At 41.0% G+C, this 18,272-nt stretch overlaps 1 protein-coding gene across 10 annotated transcripts in view; it reads left to right on the top strand.

Moving 5' to 3' along the window:
• The window catches only part of agrn (agrin), a 454,482-nt gene that overhangs the window by 368,824 nt on the left and 67,386 nt on the right, over nt 1-18,272 (top strand). For 9 of the 10 annotated variants that reach the window (XM_038289893.1, XM_038289889.1, XM_038289888.1 and 6 more), the window contains 2 exons: nt 8,301-8,696; nt 11,888-12,013. In XM_038289893.1, coding sequence (XP_038145821.1) covers nt 8,301-8,696; nt 11,888-12,013 — 522 coding nt within the window. The remainder of the gene's footprint in view (nt 1-8,300; nt 8,697-11,887; nt 12,014-18,272) is intronic. The other variant, XM_038289895.1, reaches the window with a different exon arrangement.

Here is an 18,272-nt window from a genome sequence, read left to right as displayed (position 1 = left end):
TACATAGGTGTATAGAGGCCCATTTCCAGCAACTATCACTCCAGTGTTCTAATGGTACAATGTGTTTGCTCATTGGCTCAGAAGGCTAATTGATGATTAGAAAACCCTTGTGCAATCATGTTCACACATCTGAAAACAGTTTAGCTCGTTACAGAAGCTACAAAACTGATCTTCCTTTGAGCAGATTAAGTTTCTGGAGCATCACATTTGTGGGGTCAATTAAACGCTCAAAATGGCCAGAAAAAGAGAACTTTCATCTGAAACTCGACAGTCTATCCTTGTTCTTAGAAATGAAGGCTATTCCATGCGAGAAATTGCTAAGAAATTGAAGATTTCCTTCAACGGTGTGTTCCACTCACTCCCTTCAGAGGACAGCACAAACAGGCTCTAACTACAGCAGAAAAAGAAGTGGGAGGCCGCGTTGCACAACTGAGCAAGAAGATAAGTACATTAGAGTGTCTAGTTTGAGAAACAGATGCCTCACAGGTCCCCAGCTGGCATCTTCATTAAATAGTACCCCCAGTAGCCTGTTTCTTTAAAGTTAAAACTTTTGAACGGTAGTGTACATATTGAGAAAAATCAGAAACTTTGTTTTGGGTCCTTTATACGTAAGATCCAAAAATAATGAGTTACAATCAAATCAATAATTTTATCCAGTTTACAGTGGAAATCATTAGTTTGAATGAACAGCTACATGTTACACTTTTTCAGTGTATTTAGCTGTAATGTATGATGATTTAATGTAAGATTAAACCCCAAAGTCTGAGGACTCTAACCAACAGCTTCCTGTATTTATGCTGTGAATAACTAAGGCAGGATTGGAGCTGATAGAAAATCAAACCTGGTGCTGGAAAAGTCTACCTAATGACTTTCGTGTTGGTTAATCCAGTAGTAGATATTTCAAGACACAGCTAGACTGCTGCTAACGATTAACACAGCAGTGATATCCATTTAACCCCCCTAAAACGGGAATAAAGAGGGCTTTTTTTTGTCAGAAGGTGAATAGAAATGCAGAAAACATGTGTACAGGGGGGAAAGGTGCAGCTCCTGCCACCTTTAATCCAGATGTTGACGGACGGGGCTCGGATCGCTGTAATGGGTGCCGGGACGCCTGCCAAGGCCGTAGCTTGGATGTGGAGTGAAGATGTTGCGCTGGCTGCCAGCTTGGATCACAACAGGAATCTAGAAAAGAGGCCGGAGAGCGGCCAGGGGAGAAACGGGCCAGCTGTGGAACTGTGGTCATGAGCGACTGCCAGGTGTCCGACGTCTGTGGGTGGAAAAATGTTCATTCACCTTATCACTTCAATGGGCGCAGAGTCAGCGACCGTAAAAACCCGACAGGGGAGGCTTTCCATCCCTCTCCATGGAGTGGTGTTGATTAGACCCCCTGAGTCGGGACACATCCATCGGTGGTGAGGATGTCAACATGGTCGAGAGCAAGTGGCAGCCTCAGATAAAAAATAGAAAAATGCCCAGCAAGAAACAGAGAAGGCTTTGATAAGTCCCAGAACATCTGGTAATTACACATTCAGTGCCGTGGGTGGCTTTAGTCGCAATAGCAGCCAAAATCAGGTCTGGATTCAGACGCCTCTGTTGCCTGGCAATGGAGATGTGGGTTGTGTGTAATCTCTCACCTAGCATTGCTGCACAGGGAAAGGCAGGGAGAGACGCCTTGCAGCGGGCTCTCTTTCTTATCTATCCCTCAGGAGACATGGAGCCCACAGACAGGCAGAGAAGATCTTTTAATTTCTTCCCAAAGATGCGGTCGCACTGCGGGTTGCTGCCGCTGTCAGCTCAGGGAGGGTGGGGGGGTGTTAGATCTCCAGCTTATTTCACGTGTGGCTGGGTGCGAATTAGCATTCGCTCTGCCTCCGCCCATCACCACGCCGCAGCTTCGCCTGCTTTCCCACCCACTGTTTACACGCACGGCTTCCAGACGCCCGGCCTCGGCGCTGCGGCGTGCTAATGCTCAACAAGCTGCTTTGTGGCTTAACTGCCGCGCCGCGCCAAAGGGCCTGAATACATGAGCGAATATTGGTCGTTTTGTTTGCTCACTGATGTGTTGCATCATTTCACTGGTTAACACTAGTGAAAGATATGCTTCTGAGACGTTCTTACCCAGAATCTACAAATTCTAAGTGCAAACATCAGCCCTCTGATAAAATGTTTACCCCCACGTAGATTCCTCTGTTTTTACTTTATTGTCCCCCTTTTTTAAGGTCATCTTATAGATGTTTGTTTTGGGTTTTTTTCTTTTTGGTGTGTTCAACATAAGTCACATCAGGGGTGGATTATTGTTGAAACAATAACCTAAACTGATAAAAGGGACTTTTTGAACCTCTTGATATTATGTAGAATTCACTGCAAATCATCATGCAAAATGACACATTTTATTTGATGTGTTGCTTATAATTAATTTCTGAATCTATTCCCATCAAAACAAAAGTTTTTTTTTCATCTTACCAAATAGTATCAACAAAAGAATTAAAATAAGTTTCTGACCTGAAATGCAACTAAACTTCCTTCTTTTTTCCTTCCTTGACCTTTCTTAGGTCAGTAATTGAAAATATTGTACATTATTAGTTGGCTGCATGGTGGTGTAGTGCTGTTGTCTGGCAGCACAAAGGTTGAAGGATTGATCCCCAGCCTTGCATCTTTCTGCGTGGAGATGCATGTTCTCCCTGTGAATGCGTGGGTTCTCTCCAGGTACTCTTGCTTCCTCCGACAGTCCAAAAACATGAGTGTAATTTTAATTGGCTTCTCTAAATTCTCCTTGCCGGCATGGTTGTTTAGTATGTCTCTGTGTCTGTCTGAGAAAAGTTTACTAGCAAAAAATAAATCTTTGGTTGATAAGAGAAATTTGGTTTTATCTCTTCTTTTTAATTAAATTTACTAAAAATTTCTATGTAGAAAAACAAACATAACTTTTTCTAAGTAAATTGTACTCCAATTATTTTCCCCTGTATCTACATGACTACATGAAGTAGGCTAAAGAGCTCAAAAAGCAACACATTCCCCTTAAAACACCAGACGTCATTCAGACTTTGTTATTTAGGCTAAAACTAGTCCATTATAGTATTGTTTTATTGCAGAAATACTGTAGGTGTTGAAAATTGGGTTGTGTTTGGTCGGTCTGATTTTGTCCCATTTTAGTCCAATGATAATAAATTTTGAAAACTTTTGGAAAAGTTTTGGTAAAGCTGCAGGTCCAGGAAGGACCCCCAGTGCTCTTTATAAGATGATGAGTCACAGAGCCAGGTTGGAAACGTTCAAAACCCATTTTTCAACGTCTTTTTAACGATCTGAACATTATGACTTTCCACCTTTCACTTTTTAACCGTATTTAGACAATGTTTGGATGTAAATTATGTCCTCTTTTCAAAGTCTTTTAAACCAATTTCTGCTCGGTGGGTTTTTCCTCTAATATAACTAGTGAACAGATGGGAGAAAGTCAGTGACATCTATCAGACTGGAAAGGATTATAAAGCCATTTTCAACCTGGCTTTGTGACTCATCATCCGATAAAAACAGGTCGTTCCCTGGAGGGGTGGCTCTACCAAAACTGCTCCTAAAGTTCAGCACTGACTCCACCAGGAGGTAGAACTGAAGACGTCGTGTGTTTCAGTTGAAAAACAATAATCTTCAAAAGGGACTGAGTTAAAAGACATTAGCAAAGGATTGTCTGATGCAAGTTTGTAGATATAAAACACTTTAATGTGTCAAAATATACGCTAATACTCCTAAGCTGAGCAGTAACTCATAAGAGATAGTAAAAAAAAAAAAAAGAGTTAGGCGTACTTCAGCTATGGAGTAAATTTTGTTCCACTATTGTTGTAAATTTGTGACTTCTCAGATTTAAATTTTCAGAATATGATTTTGTTTTTAAATATTTCCTTTTTTCAAATGTATCTTTGTTAGATTAAGTTTTACAAATTATGATTACAAACTGCGTTTCTCACATTCCCTTCACTTCAACCCCAATACAAAGACTCGCTTGTCCGATAAAGCGTCCATGCAGACCAATAGAAATGCGTCTTTGCTTCTCTCTCCAGGGGAAAGCCTGCCTTCAGAAGTGATCTGTAAAATTCAATTTGAAGAAAATCAAATCTGTAAAACTCAATCTGAAAAAATTTAATACAAAATATATATTATATGAAACAAGAAAATACATTCGAAAAAGATAAAACATACAAAAAAAAGAAAAAGTTCCAATTTCGTGATTGCATTTTTTTTCTCAATTTTTTTTTTTTTTTTTTTTTTGTTTTGTAAATTTCCAAAATTGGTAGATACCCTTCATGCAACATAGATGTATAACATCCCCCACTTTATTTTCATGATGTAAACAATCAAATACAGATATTTCCATCAAACCTTGATCTTATTTTTCCATCAACAATTGAACAGACCTCAGCCACATTAAGAGAGGCAGTAACCGTCTCCTCATTTTTTAGAAATTAAATCACAAACACATTAATCAAGAATCACAGATAAATAAATTAAATAAATAAAAAAATCAATGATTGATTGACTATTGATCTCACAGTGCAGAAATTAACTCTTTACATCTGCTCAAATAGTCAAAAAGAAGAAAAAGGTGCCCAGGGAAGAATATATATATTTAAATAATTATTTACATGGGTATTTATATAGATGGATATTTATGTATATATCTATTGCACTGGGTGTCAAATATAAAGAAACAGGATATTGCACAGGGTACTAAATAATAATTGCATATTATACATTGCTCAAATTATTGCTGTTGTAGTGTCGCATTGTAGAGTCTGGTTGCAGCAGGGATGAATGACCTACAGTAGAGCTTCTTTTTATAAACAGGGTGTAAAAGTCTTTCACTAAATCAGCTGCTCAGCTCCTCTACAGCCTGGTGCAGAGGGTGGAAGGTGTTGTCCATGATGGATGTAAGCGTGGACAGCTTCCTCCTCTCAGCCACTTCCTCCACTGAGTCCAGAGCGCAGCCTGGGATAGAAAAGGCCTTTCTCACAAAATGAAGTTGAGAAATGCTGAGATAAAACACATAACCCTTTGTATCTATTTTTGTTCCCTTAAACAATGCTCTGTTAAGCCTACAGCGCCTGATCATTAGCCTACCAGTAGGTCTTTAATCTTTGGTTGAATTTATGAGGTCGAATGTATTAAAACTCTTTCTTACAAATAAAAATCTGAAAAATGTGGCAGGCATTTGTATTTGCGCCCCTTCCATTGGATACCCCTATATATGAATCATATGAATCATTGATAGAATTCACCTACTTGGGATTTTTCTAATATCAATTATTTTTCCACCTTATGACCCCTGGAAAATAATGAAGGTTTTAAAGGAAAAAGAGTAAAAATCTGTTAGCTTTAGCTTAGAAATGTAAAAAAAAAAAATGTAGTTGCCAATGTGGCCACCACCAGAGGGAAAGCATTTGCACTGATGAGCAAATCACTCCTGGAAGACGATGGTCAGTCAGCGGGTTGGCGCCAACCCGCCTCTCCCATATGGTGTTATCACCTGTAGGTTTGTGGAGAGTTGGCAGGAATGGCGGACATATGTTGCCTACAGCCCTCATGTTGCGCGTTAGTCATGCCTCTGCTAGTTCCTCCCTCTTTTCTTATATTGGAGGTTTTCTCTCATTGTTTGAGCCCATATTTGGTTTATTTTTTCCATTTTCATCACCTCCCGCTGCTTTTTAACCCTTTTCTCCTTGATTAAATGTCCATCCCAATCACTTTTTATTCCTTGCCTTTGTGGGTTTCCTTGTCATCTGTATCCTGGCTCTAATAACCGCCTAACAGAAATAACCATATGGGAGAAAGCAACCCAAGAAGACAAGGAGTCTGTTTCCTTCTCTCACTACCCTCTAACATACCCGTCCATTCTTCTAAGAGCAGAAAAAGGCCGAATGGACTGGTAAATCTGATAACAAAGGTATCTGTTGATTTAGACTTCTGGGCTGCTTCAAGCATGCGCTTATCTGTCCTTATCCCATATCATGAAGTTTGCAGCCGATATCCGCATGCATCCCTCAAACGTTTTCCAGCAGAGCGAGCCTCTGGACGCTAGGCTTGGTACCTGACTGACAGGTGTAGCCGAGAGGAAAGGCAGCCCATGCCATCTTTCTTGGTGATAGCATCCGCGCTCTTTGAACTCCGCTCCCAATCTTCCCCACAAGCAGTTATCTGCCAAGCTTTTAAAAGCCCCGTCTCCCAGGCATTCTGCTGTCTCTGTAGGTATCACATTTCACACCTCAGTAAATAATTGCCGATCAACTCTGTGATTATAGCGGTGTAATTAAGTCTTACACATACCGTAGTGTTAGGCGAATCCTAATGAGGTGGAAATCTACGCTGTTGGTTTTTATTCCATGGTCTCGCTAAGAGACATCCATCCTCCCGGGATGTAAAGTAGAAGAAGGCGAAAAAGAACAATGTTGTCACTCCTTTCCTCAGCATCTCTCTGCTGCTCGCTCTGCTCGTCACCCTCTGGAGTTTTTGTCCCATTTATCCTTCTTTCATCGCAGACAGTTTGTCCTTTAGCTCTAGAGTTTTTTTCTTTTTCTTGCATCTGTAATGATGGTCTCTTTACACAGAGGTTCTTCTCTTCATCCTCATCTGGAGTGATTTTGTTATTTTTTATGTTTTATTTCAAACATTGCATGCGCGTTTGTGTGCATCTGTTGACAGCAGCGCGTTGAAGGCTGCTCCAGCTCTCTGTGAGCAGCAGCAGCCTGCCATCTTTGAAGCCGGAGCAAAGCCGGCTTTTTTTGCCCCATTTCTATCAATCATTCATCACCGGAGGCGCTGGCTGTTGGTGATTAAAGCTTTGCTACTGCAGGGTAGCATTTGAATTTGGATATATAATTCATAGTCCTGGGTACGGCTTGCACACGGCGTACGATCCTGCGTACGCGCACGCCACCGCCGGTTTTATGCCTACCTACAAATAAGTTACAGGGTTTTCAGATTGGAGAGCAGGAGAAATCAAAGTGATTGGTCAGGGGAACACGCTGTGCAGCTTGTGTCTCTGAAATGTTGCCCTGGGAAAAAAAACCCTGGATCTTTTTTTAACAGTTTGTCACATTATGACGGTGAAGATTCTCAGTCATCCAGGTCGTAGTCATTCCAAAAAAAGTTAAAAAAGCAATCCTTTCGACTTTATTTCCCAGTTTGAAGATGTTTTGCTTCCCATCCCGGAAGGTTTTTCAATTCAAAATGGTTTTATACAGTTGAAACCTGTATAAAACCTCAAACTCAACGCTATTCCTGACGTTTTGAATTGAAAAAGCTTCCTGGATGGAAAGTAAGTAAATAATGTTTATTTATATAGCACATTTCACAGACGTCACAAAGTACTTCACAAAATTAAAATAGAAATAAAATACATTTAGTCACAGAAGACATGGTTTTAAATGCTTGAATAAAAATGCTTTCTTAAGAAATAAGGTTTCAGTTCACTCTTAGAAACATCAATAGAATCGAGTAAGCGCAAGGAAAGAGGAAGATCGTTCCAGAGCGCCGGAGCGAACGCCTGAAAAGAGCGATCTTCCCTGGTTCTGTAACGATTGCGAGGGACCATGTGCTGGATCTGGTCCTGAGACCTCAGGCTCCAAAAGGGGGGTATAAGGACACAACACGTCTCCAATGTAGGAGGGAGCCTGACCGTCTTATAGAATCTGGAAGTGAAACGTCTTCAAACTTGGAAACAAAGTTCAGTGGGTTTTTTTTTTTTTTTTACCTTCTTTTAGTCACATTAGGACCCAAATTATAAGTTGATTATCATGAACCCGCCTCCTTCCAGATGAGACATGGCAACTTTATCAGAGATGATGCGGATATTTTCAAGGCAATGACAGGGAATATTATTTATTGAGCTGATTTATAAGATGCAGACATTCAAAATTTCCCCTCTTTCCGTGATGGGCCCCTTGCTGGTCCCATAAGATTCCTTTTTTAAACACATTTTGTACTGAAATATTCTTTCTCTCATGCTTTTTTGGACATTAAGATCTAAAGAGAAGCGTCATCTCCTGGTCAGACCCTGTGATTCAGGAAAAAGGTGGAGTCAGATTAAAAAATATGCAAGATGGGGTCACTGCAGTGGCTGGAAGTGGGCTGCCATTCGGCCATTTTGAATGCTACTGTATCAAATGGAGGCAGGTTTCTGTTTTATCTGGCTGGGATTGATTAGAACCAGTAGGACCTTCATATTCATCATCTCTAAGGTTTTATTGATCAAACATTTCCATCTTTGCTCAGTCATTCATCCATTCCTTGCTTCCTCCCCTTCCCTTCACCAGAAACCATCTCTGAACCGGCAGACCGACCCACCCCCAACCCTCCCTCCACCACCACCGCGGCAGCCACCACCACCCCCGCCCCCTTCAACCCTGACATGGTGTTTGCCATCCCGCCTCCAATGACGGCCCAGCCGGGGCCCACCGAGCAGCCCGTGACCAACGCCGTACTTTCCACCTCCACCATCAGCCGTGCACGATCCAACCACCGTCAGCCCATCCTCACCGCCGCCATCACCGCCACTCTCAGCAGTCCTGCCCCCTCCACCTCCGCACTGACCCCTCTCGAGGGCTCAGGCAGCGGCGAACCGAGCGGCGACGAAGACGAAGAGGATTTGCGGGATGACGATATTGGTAGCGGCATCCAATCAGAAGCCAGCGGGGCAGACGAGACTGGCGGTAAATCACTGCTCTTTCACTTCATTCTCCATAATCCTCTGAGGGAAGTGTGGGTGGTTTTTGTTTGTTTTTTTATCTCTGATGGGTTTGGGCAGATTCAGAATCAATCATTAGCTGACATCATAACGCATTCATATCATCATCTGTTAATTAGAAACTAAAAATAGGCTGCAGGCTTTTGTAATTTTATGCAAATAGTTTCTCAGGAGAAGAGATGTCAGAGAGGCAAGGAGAGGAAATCTTTGCCAGGAGTTGCTGTTAGCATGTTTTTCCCACTTGCAAAAGACGTATATCTCCATTTCAGACAGAAAAGAATGTATTTGCATGGTTCACTGTTGCTTCGTCACCCCTGCCTCTTTTTATTTTTCCTCCCTCCCTTTCCAGCAGCACTGCAGCTCCCAAAACAAACCCAGGCTCTGTAAAATACACTCCCGGCACGACAGATAGATGAAACCGTCGGGCCGAATCTGTGGATCTGTGGAGCCTGACCTGACAGGCCGATGCGACTCTGAGGTCTCGCTGCGAGCTCGAGTAGAGCCGGCGCACCTTGTCACATGACTGGTCTCGAATCTTTTCCGACACGCCCTCCTGCCTGTATCAGCCAGCGGCTGCTTTTCCAGCCTCCTTCAGGATGATAGCTCAGGCTTTCCAATTAGACCTTTTTTATTATTTTTCTGATGTTGCGTCCCATCCATCCATCAACATCGCTTGACAGCTCGCAGTGACGGCACAAGACTGATGGAACAGCATGCCCCAGTGTCTTCCTCCTCCTCCTCCTCCTCCTCCTCCTCCTCTTCCTCCTCCATGCTTGTTTGTTTTTCCCAGCTTTAAAATCTGTGTATATTTGACGTACTTTACAAAAGTCATCAAACCCCCTTTTTATTAGGATTTTACATCATGAAATACATAAATGTGAAGTGGAAGGAAAATAATGAATGCTTTTTCCAAATTCAGAATAGAAACTAAATTCATTTAGTATGGCTGTGATTGGTTGAGTCTTTTAGTTCATGTCGCTGCCAGTTTTGTGCATCTAAACGCTGAAATTTCCTCCTGTTTCTCTGAGCTCTGCTTTAGGCTCAGCTCCTTATATTTGCATGTTTTGAAACCCAAAGCAAGGCTTTGTTGGGCTACTGTATAAAACCTCGAACTCAACGCTATTCCTGAAATTTTGAATTGAAAAGCTTCTGGATGGGAAGCGAAACGTTATCAAACTTGGAAACAAAGTCCAGTGAATTGTTTTTAATTTTCTTTTTTTTTAGAATGGCTCCTTCTAACTTCACATTTTTATTATTGTTGTTTAAAGGTAATCAGAAAATCTTTAGTAATCTTAAGTAAATGATGGCTGGGATTTTTCCTTTTCTCCATTTATCCTGATTTGTTTCATTTATTTTTATTTCCAGGTTAAAACCAAAGCTCTTTTTTTTTAGTAATGAGATTATTTCTTTATGTAAGAGAACTGGATTTATTTCTCTCATTATTATAACTTTTATGTCAAAGTTTAAAACTTAAACTAAATAGAAATTACATTCTAGATTCATTTTATTAACATTTAAAATTTGATGGGACTTTTTGGAATCATCATGTTGACAAAAACTTGGTTTAGATTTGATCAAAATCCTTGATTAGATCTAAATTATAAAGTTTTGTCCCAGATTTGTCAATTTTATTTTTGAGCTTTGACTAGGCCATTTAAAGACGTTTAAATGAAGCATTTTAGCTCTGGCTGTAAACGGTAAATAGGCGGTAAACAGGCGGTAAACAGTCAGTGGCAGCCTCCAACATATTTACAGCCCCATGTTGAAGCATAGATTGGTTTGCAGTAGACCTTGAAGCCCACTTCCAGACATCTTTTCGTTTTCTTTCAACTTCTCCTTCCTTCTTACCATAGAGCCAGAAACTTAGACAACTTTTATTGTCTTCAGAATTTCATTTTTTTACAGCTTTCATGACATTTCCATTTCTTACAGAGGCTGTCCTGGTTCTCCGGTGCAGCTTCAACCCCGACCTCCTGTCTTGTTTCCTTATGATGCTTGTTTTTAGCAAAGTTTTGTATATAATAAACCTGAAGGCGAGTGGTTAAACGGTATTTTAGGGCTGTTAGAGAAAAGGAGGCTAAGTCCAATTTCCTTCCATACACTTCTGATTCTTTTTGTTAAAAAGAAAAAAAATAAATCTGCTTCCTTTCACTTCATATTAATGTTGGTCTACCGTACAGAATCTCAGTTAAATACTTTGGATTTAGGTGAAAGGTAAAAAAAAAAAGGTTCAAGCAGCACGAACGCAGTATGAATACCGTGTCAGTGTGAACAAATGTGTAAATAGGCCCTTTTCAGACTTTGAGAGCACATGAATGACAAGCACCCCAAATATGAACTTGATGACTCACAGATTGAATAATGTCGTCTCTTTCATGTGTCTGTCTCCCTCTCTGTTTCTGCTCCTCTGTAATCTCCACCCGTCCGTCTGACGTGCAGCTATGTGACGGCTGTAACGCTGACACAGACGGCCCTAGCTCTCCTGCTCTGCCCCGTTTCTCACCTCTTCAGGGTTCTGTAAATCTGCCTCCCCCTTCCTCTCGTGTCCCCTTGGAGTGAGACCTTGAATTAGGACGTCCCCGCCCTCTGACGTCTTGATGGCTTGTTTAGCCAGGAGCTCTTTCCCTCCACGATTGTTTCTAATCTCCACACGGCCATAAACGACCGACTCCAATGTGCGAGGGGACGTCTTTCTGCGGTGACACAGTAGACGCTTTTATGTCCTAATGTTTCAAAATGACCAGATATTCAGTGTCGGTAGGGTTGTAGTTTTATTTTTTTTCTTATTCTTCTGTTTTTTTCTCCTTGAGGAGAACTGCCAGCCGGTTATCACACACCCCTATCATTTAAAGTGTTCTGTGTGTGATGTGACTGGCAACAGTGCCCATTAAGGGTTTTCTGCCTGACGAAATGAGTTCCAGCTGTAAAATCAGAGCCCATATAATCACCCATGACAGATGCCTCTTCCAGCACTCAATCACTGGTCAGCGGAAACACATAAACACCTGGTGGAGCACGAGTAAACTTGGGAAAGAAGAAGTTTCAAGTTTCTGGAGAAAAAGAAAATCTAGGAGAGAAAGAAGAAGGGATGATGTATATTCATGGACTTTGTTAAAGTTTAATGAATTTTTCATTGGAACTTTGTGTCGCCTGCAGGTCCGACAGCGGCAGGTTCTGCTGGTCCCAATTCTGAGGATAAGTCCTCCTGTGACACCACAGAGTTCGGCTGCTGTCCCGACGGCAAGACCCCGTCCAGCACCCCAGAGGGCACCAACTGCCCCCGTAAGTCAACACGCAGGAAGATGCCTTCCTCTTCCTCCTGCCTGCTCTATTATTCCATGCTTTAATTGGTAAAACATGTTTTTCAGGTGCATCTGATTAAATTAATCTATTGACATGTTTCAAACACATTTAGCTCTTATAACATAGATCCATTTATACAGAGAGGAAAATATATTTTTTTTTGTGGGGAGTGTGGGCCTAGTGTCTAGAGAAGTGTGCTTGTGCTCTTAAAAGGTTGCAAGTTTCCGCTTCAATCCCCAAAGGCTCCTCTCTGGGATCCTGAGCAAAACCCTTAACCCCACACTGCTCCCTGGGGGCCACACAATGACAGCCCACTGCTCCTCAAGAGGATGGGTTAAAATGCCGAGAACAAATTTCCCCCATTGTAGTAGAATAAAGGAATTTACATTACATAGTTCTGTTAATCTCAATAAATACTATTGAAAACGCCAACTTCTGCTCCTCCAAACAACAAACAAATAAAAAAAGTATTATAATGTTGTTGTTTTTTTTGTTCACAGTAGACATAAGAATTGGTTGCATATATAATTGCGTGAGTGCAGCCTGGCACAGATGATATAGCAGCTAATTTGCCATTGCCGTTTCTTCTGGTTTCTTCACCATTGGCCAAATATTCTGTGAGGTTTAGTTTTAGTAGAATTCCCAATACACGCTTTACTGGTCAATGGAGCAAATATTGAGGCTTTTGTTTATTGTGGTCTGGATCCAAACCCTGCTGGAAGATATTAGCTTCTCCATCAAGCTTTCTCTGGTAGATTTCTGCTTCTACTTTGGACTTCAGAAAACAGCAGAAACAGCTGACATGGCTCCACCAACCCTTCTTTCTGGACTTTAAGCGTCTTGGTTTTCTTCCTCTCTAGTCTTCTTCCAGACCACCGGTTGTTTTAGATTAAATGCAACATTCATTCTGAAATGTAAAGTGATCTTTGCATCCGTGGGAAAAAAATGCAGCCTTATTTTGCCTTTGATTAGGTAGATACTTCTACACCTTATAAGCCTCTTTCAAACACTATAGAAATGTCTCTTCTTTGCGATCCCTGTTTCTTGCGTCCTTTCAGACGCATTTTTTCCTCAACTTTCCAGTGCTATGTTTACATATGGTAGTTTGCAGACAATTAGCTTATCATGCAATGAACCTTCAGGGCTTATGCTCCTTTTTATTTCTCTCTTTGCTAATTAAAACAACTGGGTCCTTGGACTTGGAAAACGTTGAAGAGCCTGATTTAAGGGAAAATGTGAATAGGAAACTTGTGGACTAGGTTTTTAAATCATACTTTTAGAACAATAAGTACAGTAAAAACAGTAAATAAACTAAGAGTCAATTTTAAATTAACTTTAATTCATATAATTTGAGTGATAACTGAGTGATACACAACGATATAATGAGAAAATTAAAATAAAAATAAATAAAAATTCTTGATCATTCTAATGATAAAAAGATGAGACATTTTTTTAGCAGATGCATGATGTTGACAGATACGTATTTAAACACAGTGTAGTGTCTCAGTCAGTTGGAAACAACTCCTGGATCGGTCACATGACTCTTGAAACGACACACGCACCGATACTGCGTTTTGCTCTATGGGCTCCACACATGCACCAACAAATCGATGTTTCTGCACCCATCACTACTTTTAACAATGACTTATTTCTAATTTGAACACACCAACCGTAGTTCAGGTCTGTTGTGACACCCCCAGTTTCCTGACACTCGAATCTTCAATTTATTCACCTTTGAAGGAGATTGTTGCCACTATCAGGTACAATAAACACGAGTGCTACAGAGAATTATGTCATCAGGAGATGTTTATTTAGCCAAAGCTGATGAGTTCAGCCCCTTGCAAACACTGGGCTGACCTTCGTGTAGAAAGTTTATGATGCTGCAAATAAAACAGAAGAGAAGAGATCTATAAAATAAAATAAACCACTTCAGGTGTGAACCTGTTGTAGAATCAGTTGGCTTCGTGTTGAGAGTTTGGGTGATTACTGCCACCGCCAGAAGGGGGAGACAATCTGTCAATATTTAAGTCAGATCCCCTTTTAGTTTACGTCCTTATTTTATTATCAGGCACACAAACAGTTTTTCGTTTAAAGCTGAGCTAAAGGACGGAGGATTTTTCTCATCGCACCATCTGCTTCGAACAGCAAGAACAGGTGCTCTGCTTTGGCTCTGCACCTTTTTTGATTTATATACATATATATGCTCATATATGTAAATCTAATTAACAGCTTGCTGATAATCTTGTTGGTTTTAATGAGGTTCGGTTTGTTACACCACAATTCAAACGTTTACGTCTGACCATCATGAGTAGGAATGCTGTTTTGATGAATAGCTTTCAGTGCTGATTTTCATATCTTATAGGATATAAATGGCAAGGGAGGCTTGCAAAGTAGTATTTGGATGTTCTTTTGTTAGCTGCAAGGAGTAAAGAAACAACCAAACATAAAACTTGAGCTCGTTGCAAAATGAGCTATTTTAGCTAAATTTAGTTAATAAATAGAGATTCTTATAACTTTTGTTTTTTTTAAGCTTTCTGGCAACCTATAAGATCTCTGGGAGTTTATAAGAGGTTGTTTTTGTTGCGCATTTCACAAAATGAAAACAGAGGGATCTTAAACGTACGTGTTTGTTTGTTAAAGTTCTTTAAAAAACCAATGTGGTCGGATACCCAGCAGGAATCACGCTTTAGCTTATCGCTAACAAATCGTTTGTTGTTTCTCTACATCCTGTTAAGTCAACTCGTCCGAATATTAGTAGTTATTGGATCATTTCTGTATCTTTGTCAGTTGTTTGCTGTAAAATCCACCAAGAAGCTAAAATCATCCAAAGATTTAAATGATGACAACATGTTGCACCTATGATGCAATACTAGAAAAATGAAGTATTTGTCAGGGCTTCATCTTTCTCATGTCCTTGTTTTTTTGCCCCCCCCGTGCTTTTCCTGTAGCTTGCCTCCTCTGTTTTCTTTTCCCATATTTGTCCTGTGATGCAAACAGATACTTTACCTTCATCTATCTGTGCCACAGCTCGTCAACCCCCCCCCCGAGCCACTTCTGGCTCTCTTCTCAGCCCTAGCCCAGTCAATCTCAATCCAGTCTTGCATCAGCTCTTTGCTCTTTGGAGTGGAGTGCAGAGAGACTACCAGAGGCCGAGCAGTGCCGTTGTAGCAATCAGTGCTTTCTGCCAGAGCCAGTTCATAGAGATAAAGGGCTTCTTTCTCCCTCTTTGCTTCTCCAGCCTTTCACTCCCTCCAGCTCCTCGTCTCAGTCCGTCCCCAGCGCTGGCTTATTTGACGGATTGTGAAAAGGGGGATTCTCTCTTGCTCCCAGGGGAGCTCTAGGTCATGACTTGAAAGATCCGTGGCCACAAATTAGCGCTGGGACTTGCATTTCTGCCATGTTGGAAGGTAGCAGAGCCTTCCAGTAAACCAGCAGAGCTTTACGGCCCCAACATTACCTCAAGACATGACCTTCCTTGTTTGTTTTGTCCGCAGGATTTATAGCCAAACAGACGCCAAACCATGAGGGGAATTTGTTGAACTTTGGCCTTGAGTAAAAGCAGTTTTTACCTGAAGGATGAGAGTTATAACAAATCACCCAAAGCTTGTAAATATTTATCTCTGCAAACAAAGACAGCACAGCAGCGATCAATACTTCATTCAGCTCAAGCTGTAAGAGCCATAAAGCAGAAAAGATAGAATATGCAATAAATAAGTACAGTTCATAGTTGCAGTTTATATTTTCTTTCATTCTTAGTTCATGTCATTGTGTATTTCATAGTTCTAAGAAAACAGTTATTGATATAAAAAATATTTGATGACTGCCCCTTTAAGTGATGTAACTGAGAACGTGCAGGTGCTGTTTTGGCAGAGCTGCATATGGCATGGGAGCATAAAGTTTTCTTACCGTGCGTCTTCTGATTTTGTAACCCTTTTATTTCTAAGTAAAGACATCAAAACTTTAAGAAATTGTCATGTTGTGCGAGTGAAGAAATTACTGTGTCTGCAGCTCTAAGTGGTATTTGGGAAAATGAAGAAAGATTGCCACTACATTTAGTAAGAAAACTGCTCATGGATGGATCAGGAGGAGCTGAAAACCGAACTTTTTGGATGCTAACAAAGAGACAACCAGCAGTTAACACCTCTGAACGGTCTGTCAGATTGGAGCATCAATCTGGAGAGGATTAATTCAAAGCAAACGAGGTGGTAAGCCTTCTTAATTTACATATGAAAAAGGACAGTCTCTGGAAATATGAATGGACAAATTGCCATTAAAGACTCGTTTTGCTAAATGGAAGGAATCTACAAGCTGTGCTAGTATAAAGCCAAGTGAAGCCAAGAAGCTAACGCTAGCTAGCTACTGAATGACTTGCAGTTGAGCCCTGAAGCTAATGCTATTTAGCTACTCAGTGACTTGCAGATTCATGCTAACTTGTTAACTGAAGCCTGAAACCGAACTTTTACGGAGCTCTGTGTGTTTTGAATGCTGTGAAGCATACTTTGGATGAAGAAGAGTGTTAGTGGAATACTTTTTATTCATATGCACACAGTTTGCACTCGGCTTTATTGAGAAAAGAAGTATGGAGGAAGGTAATGTTGAAACAGTTGGCACTGAAGAAACAGCCATTAAACGGCCAGTCAAGTTAACTGAGAAGGCTGTTGAAGAGAAACTGCACAGGTTGCTGTGCACCAGGAGAGGATTTCTAGCTCGACTTACAACTCTAAGGAGGGAAGTTACCAGTTTAATCACTTTAGCTGATAATTTGCCAACAGTGAAAGCGATAATACAAGAAGAATTTATTCCAGTTCTCCAAGATTTTATTGACATCACTGAACAATTAGGTAAACTTTTACCTGAAGATGAGAAAGAGGCAGATATTAACAACTGGTTTGAGCCTAAAATGATAGTTATCAGACAGTTTATTGAAGAAACTGAAAAATGGATGGAGCTGGAGACATTGAGCTTCCAAAAGGCAAATCAAGAAACACAAGCTGAGGAGGATATAAACCCTGATGATAGTGTGTCACAAATAAGCCATGAGTCCAATAGGTCAGTGATCAAGGGTCCGAATGCTGGACGCTCAACTGTTGTGTCTTCTCGTGCATCAGCTTGTGCTATTGAAGAGGCCGAGCTCTCTGGTCTAGTGGAGCGTGCTGCTATTCTAGAGAAGAAGCAAGAGTTAGAAATGGAAGAAATACGTATCAAAGGAGCTAAAGAAAAGTTGGATCTAGAGGCAGCTATTGTGGAAAAAAGAACAAAAGTCAGAATATTAAAACAGTATGAGAAATCAGAGGATGGCATGAGCAGCTATATGCGCTCTCGTCCAACAGGTGGTGCAAGAGTGAAGGAAGAGGAAAACCCCTTCCCTTTCACCCAGAGCAGGCCTTCTTACAGAGGCCAGGCATCACTCAGGCCATTGCAAGGTGCTAGACATCAGGTGGCTACAGTAAACACTGCAGTGCAACATCATGATGGAAGCATGAGTGGCCTTTTGAAAGTAATGGAAAACCAAAACGCTATAACAGAGATGCTTGTTAAGCAACAGCAATATGCTAAGCTTCCAGACAAAGAAATAGCAGTGTTTAAGGGTGATCCACTTACCTATAGATCTTTCATTAGAGCTTTCGAACAAGCTATTGAACAGAAGACGGACAGTGAACAAGACAAGCTGTATTACTTACAACAGTTTACTTCAGGAGAGCCACAGGAGCTTGTCCGAAGCTGTGAACACAGACCATCACACAAGGGGTTCAAAGAAGCAAAAGAACTCTTAAAGAAACATTACGGAGATGAATTGGTGATTGGAAGTGCTTATATGGATAAAGCTTTAAAGTGGCCGCAAATCAAGGCTGAAGATGGAAAGGCACTTAAGACCTATGCTTTATTCCTAACTGGTTGTTGCAACACAATGCAGGATGTCGAATCGATGGAGGAAATGGATAATCCCACAAATATGAGGATGGTGGTTTCCAAACTGCCTTATAAGATGCGAGAAAGTTGGCGCAATGAAGCATTTAAAATCAAGGAGAAAAGAGGGCTTAGAGCAAGATTTGCTGATCTCGTCGCCTTCATTGACCGACAGTCTAAGGTGGCCACGGATCCACTCTTTGGTGACCTTCAAGGCAAAAACCCACAACCAATAGGAAAAAGCAAGGAAACTGGAACAGTGGCCAAGAGTGGAGCAAAAGGATCAAGCTTCGCAACCAACGTGGCGGTGGAAAAGAAAAATACAGCTTCA

This window comes from Cyprinodon tularosa, unplaced genomic scaffold, assembly GCF_016077235.1.
Source record: "Cyprinodon tularosa strain WSP-4 unplaced genomic scaffold, ASM1607723v1 ctg273, whole genome shotgun sequence".
NCBI classification, from domain to species: Eukaryota; Metazoa; Chordata; class Actinopteri; order Cyprinodontiformes; family Cyprinodontidae; genus Cyprinodon; species Cyprinodon tularosa.
This window is presented reverse-complemented; position numbering and strand designations above follow the sequence as displayed.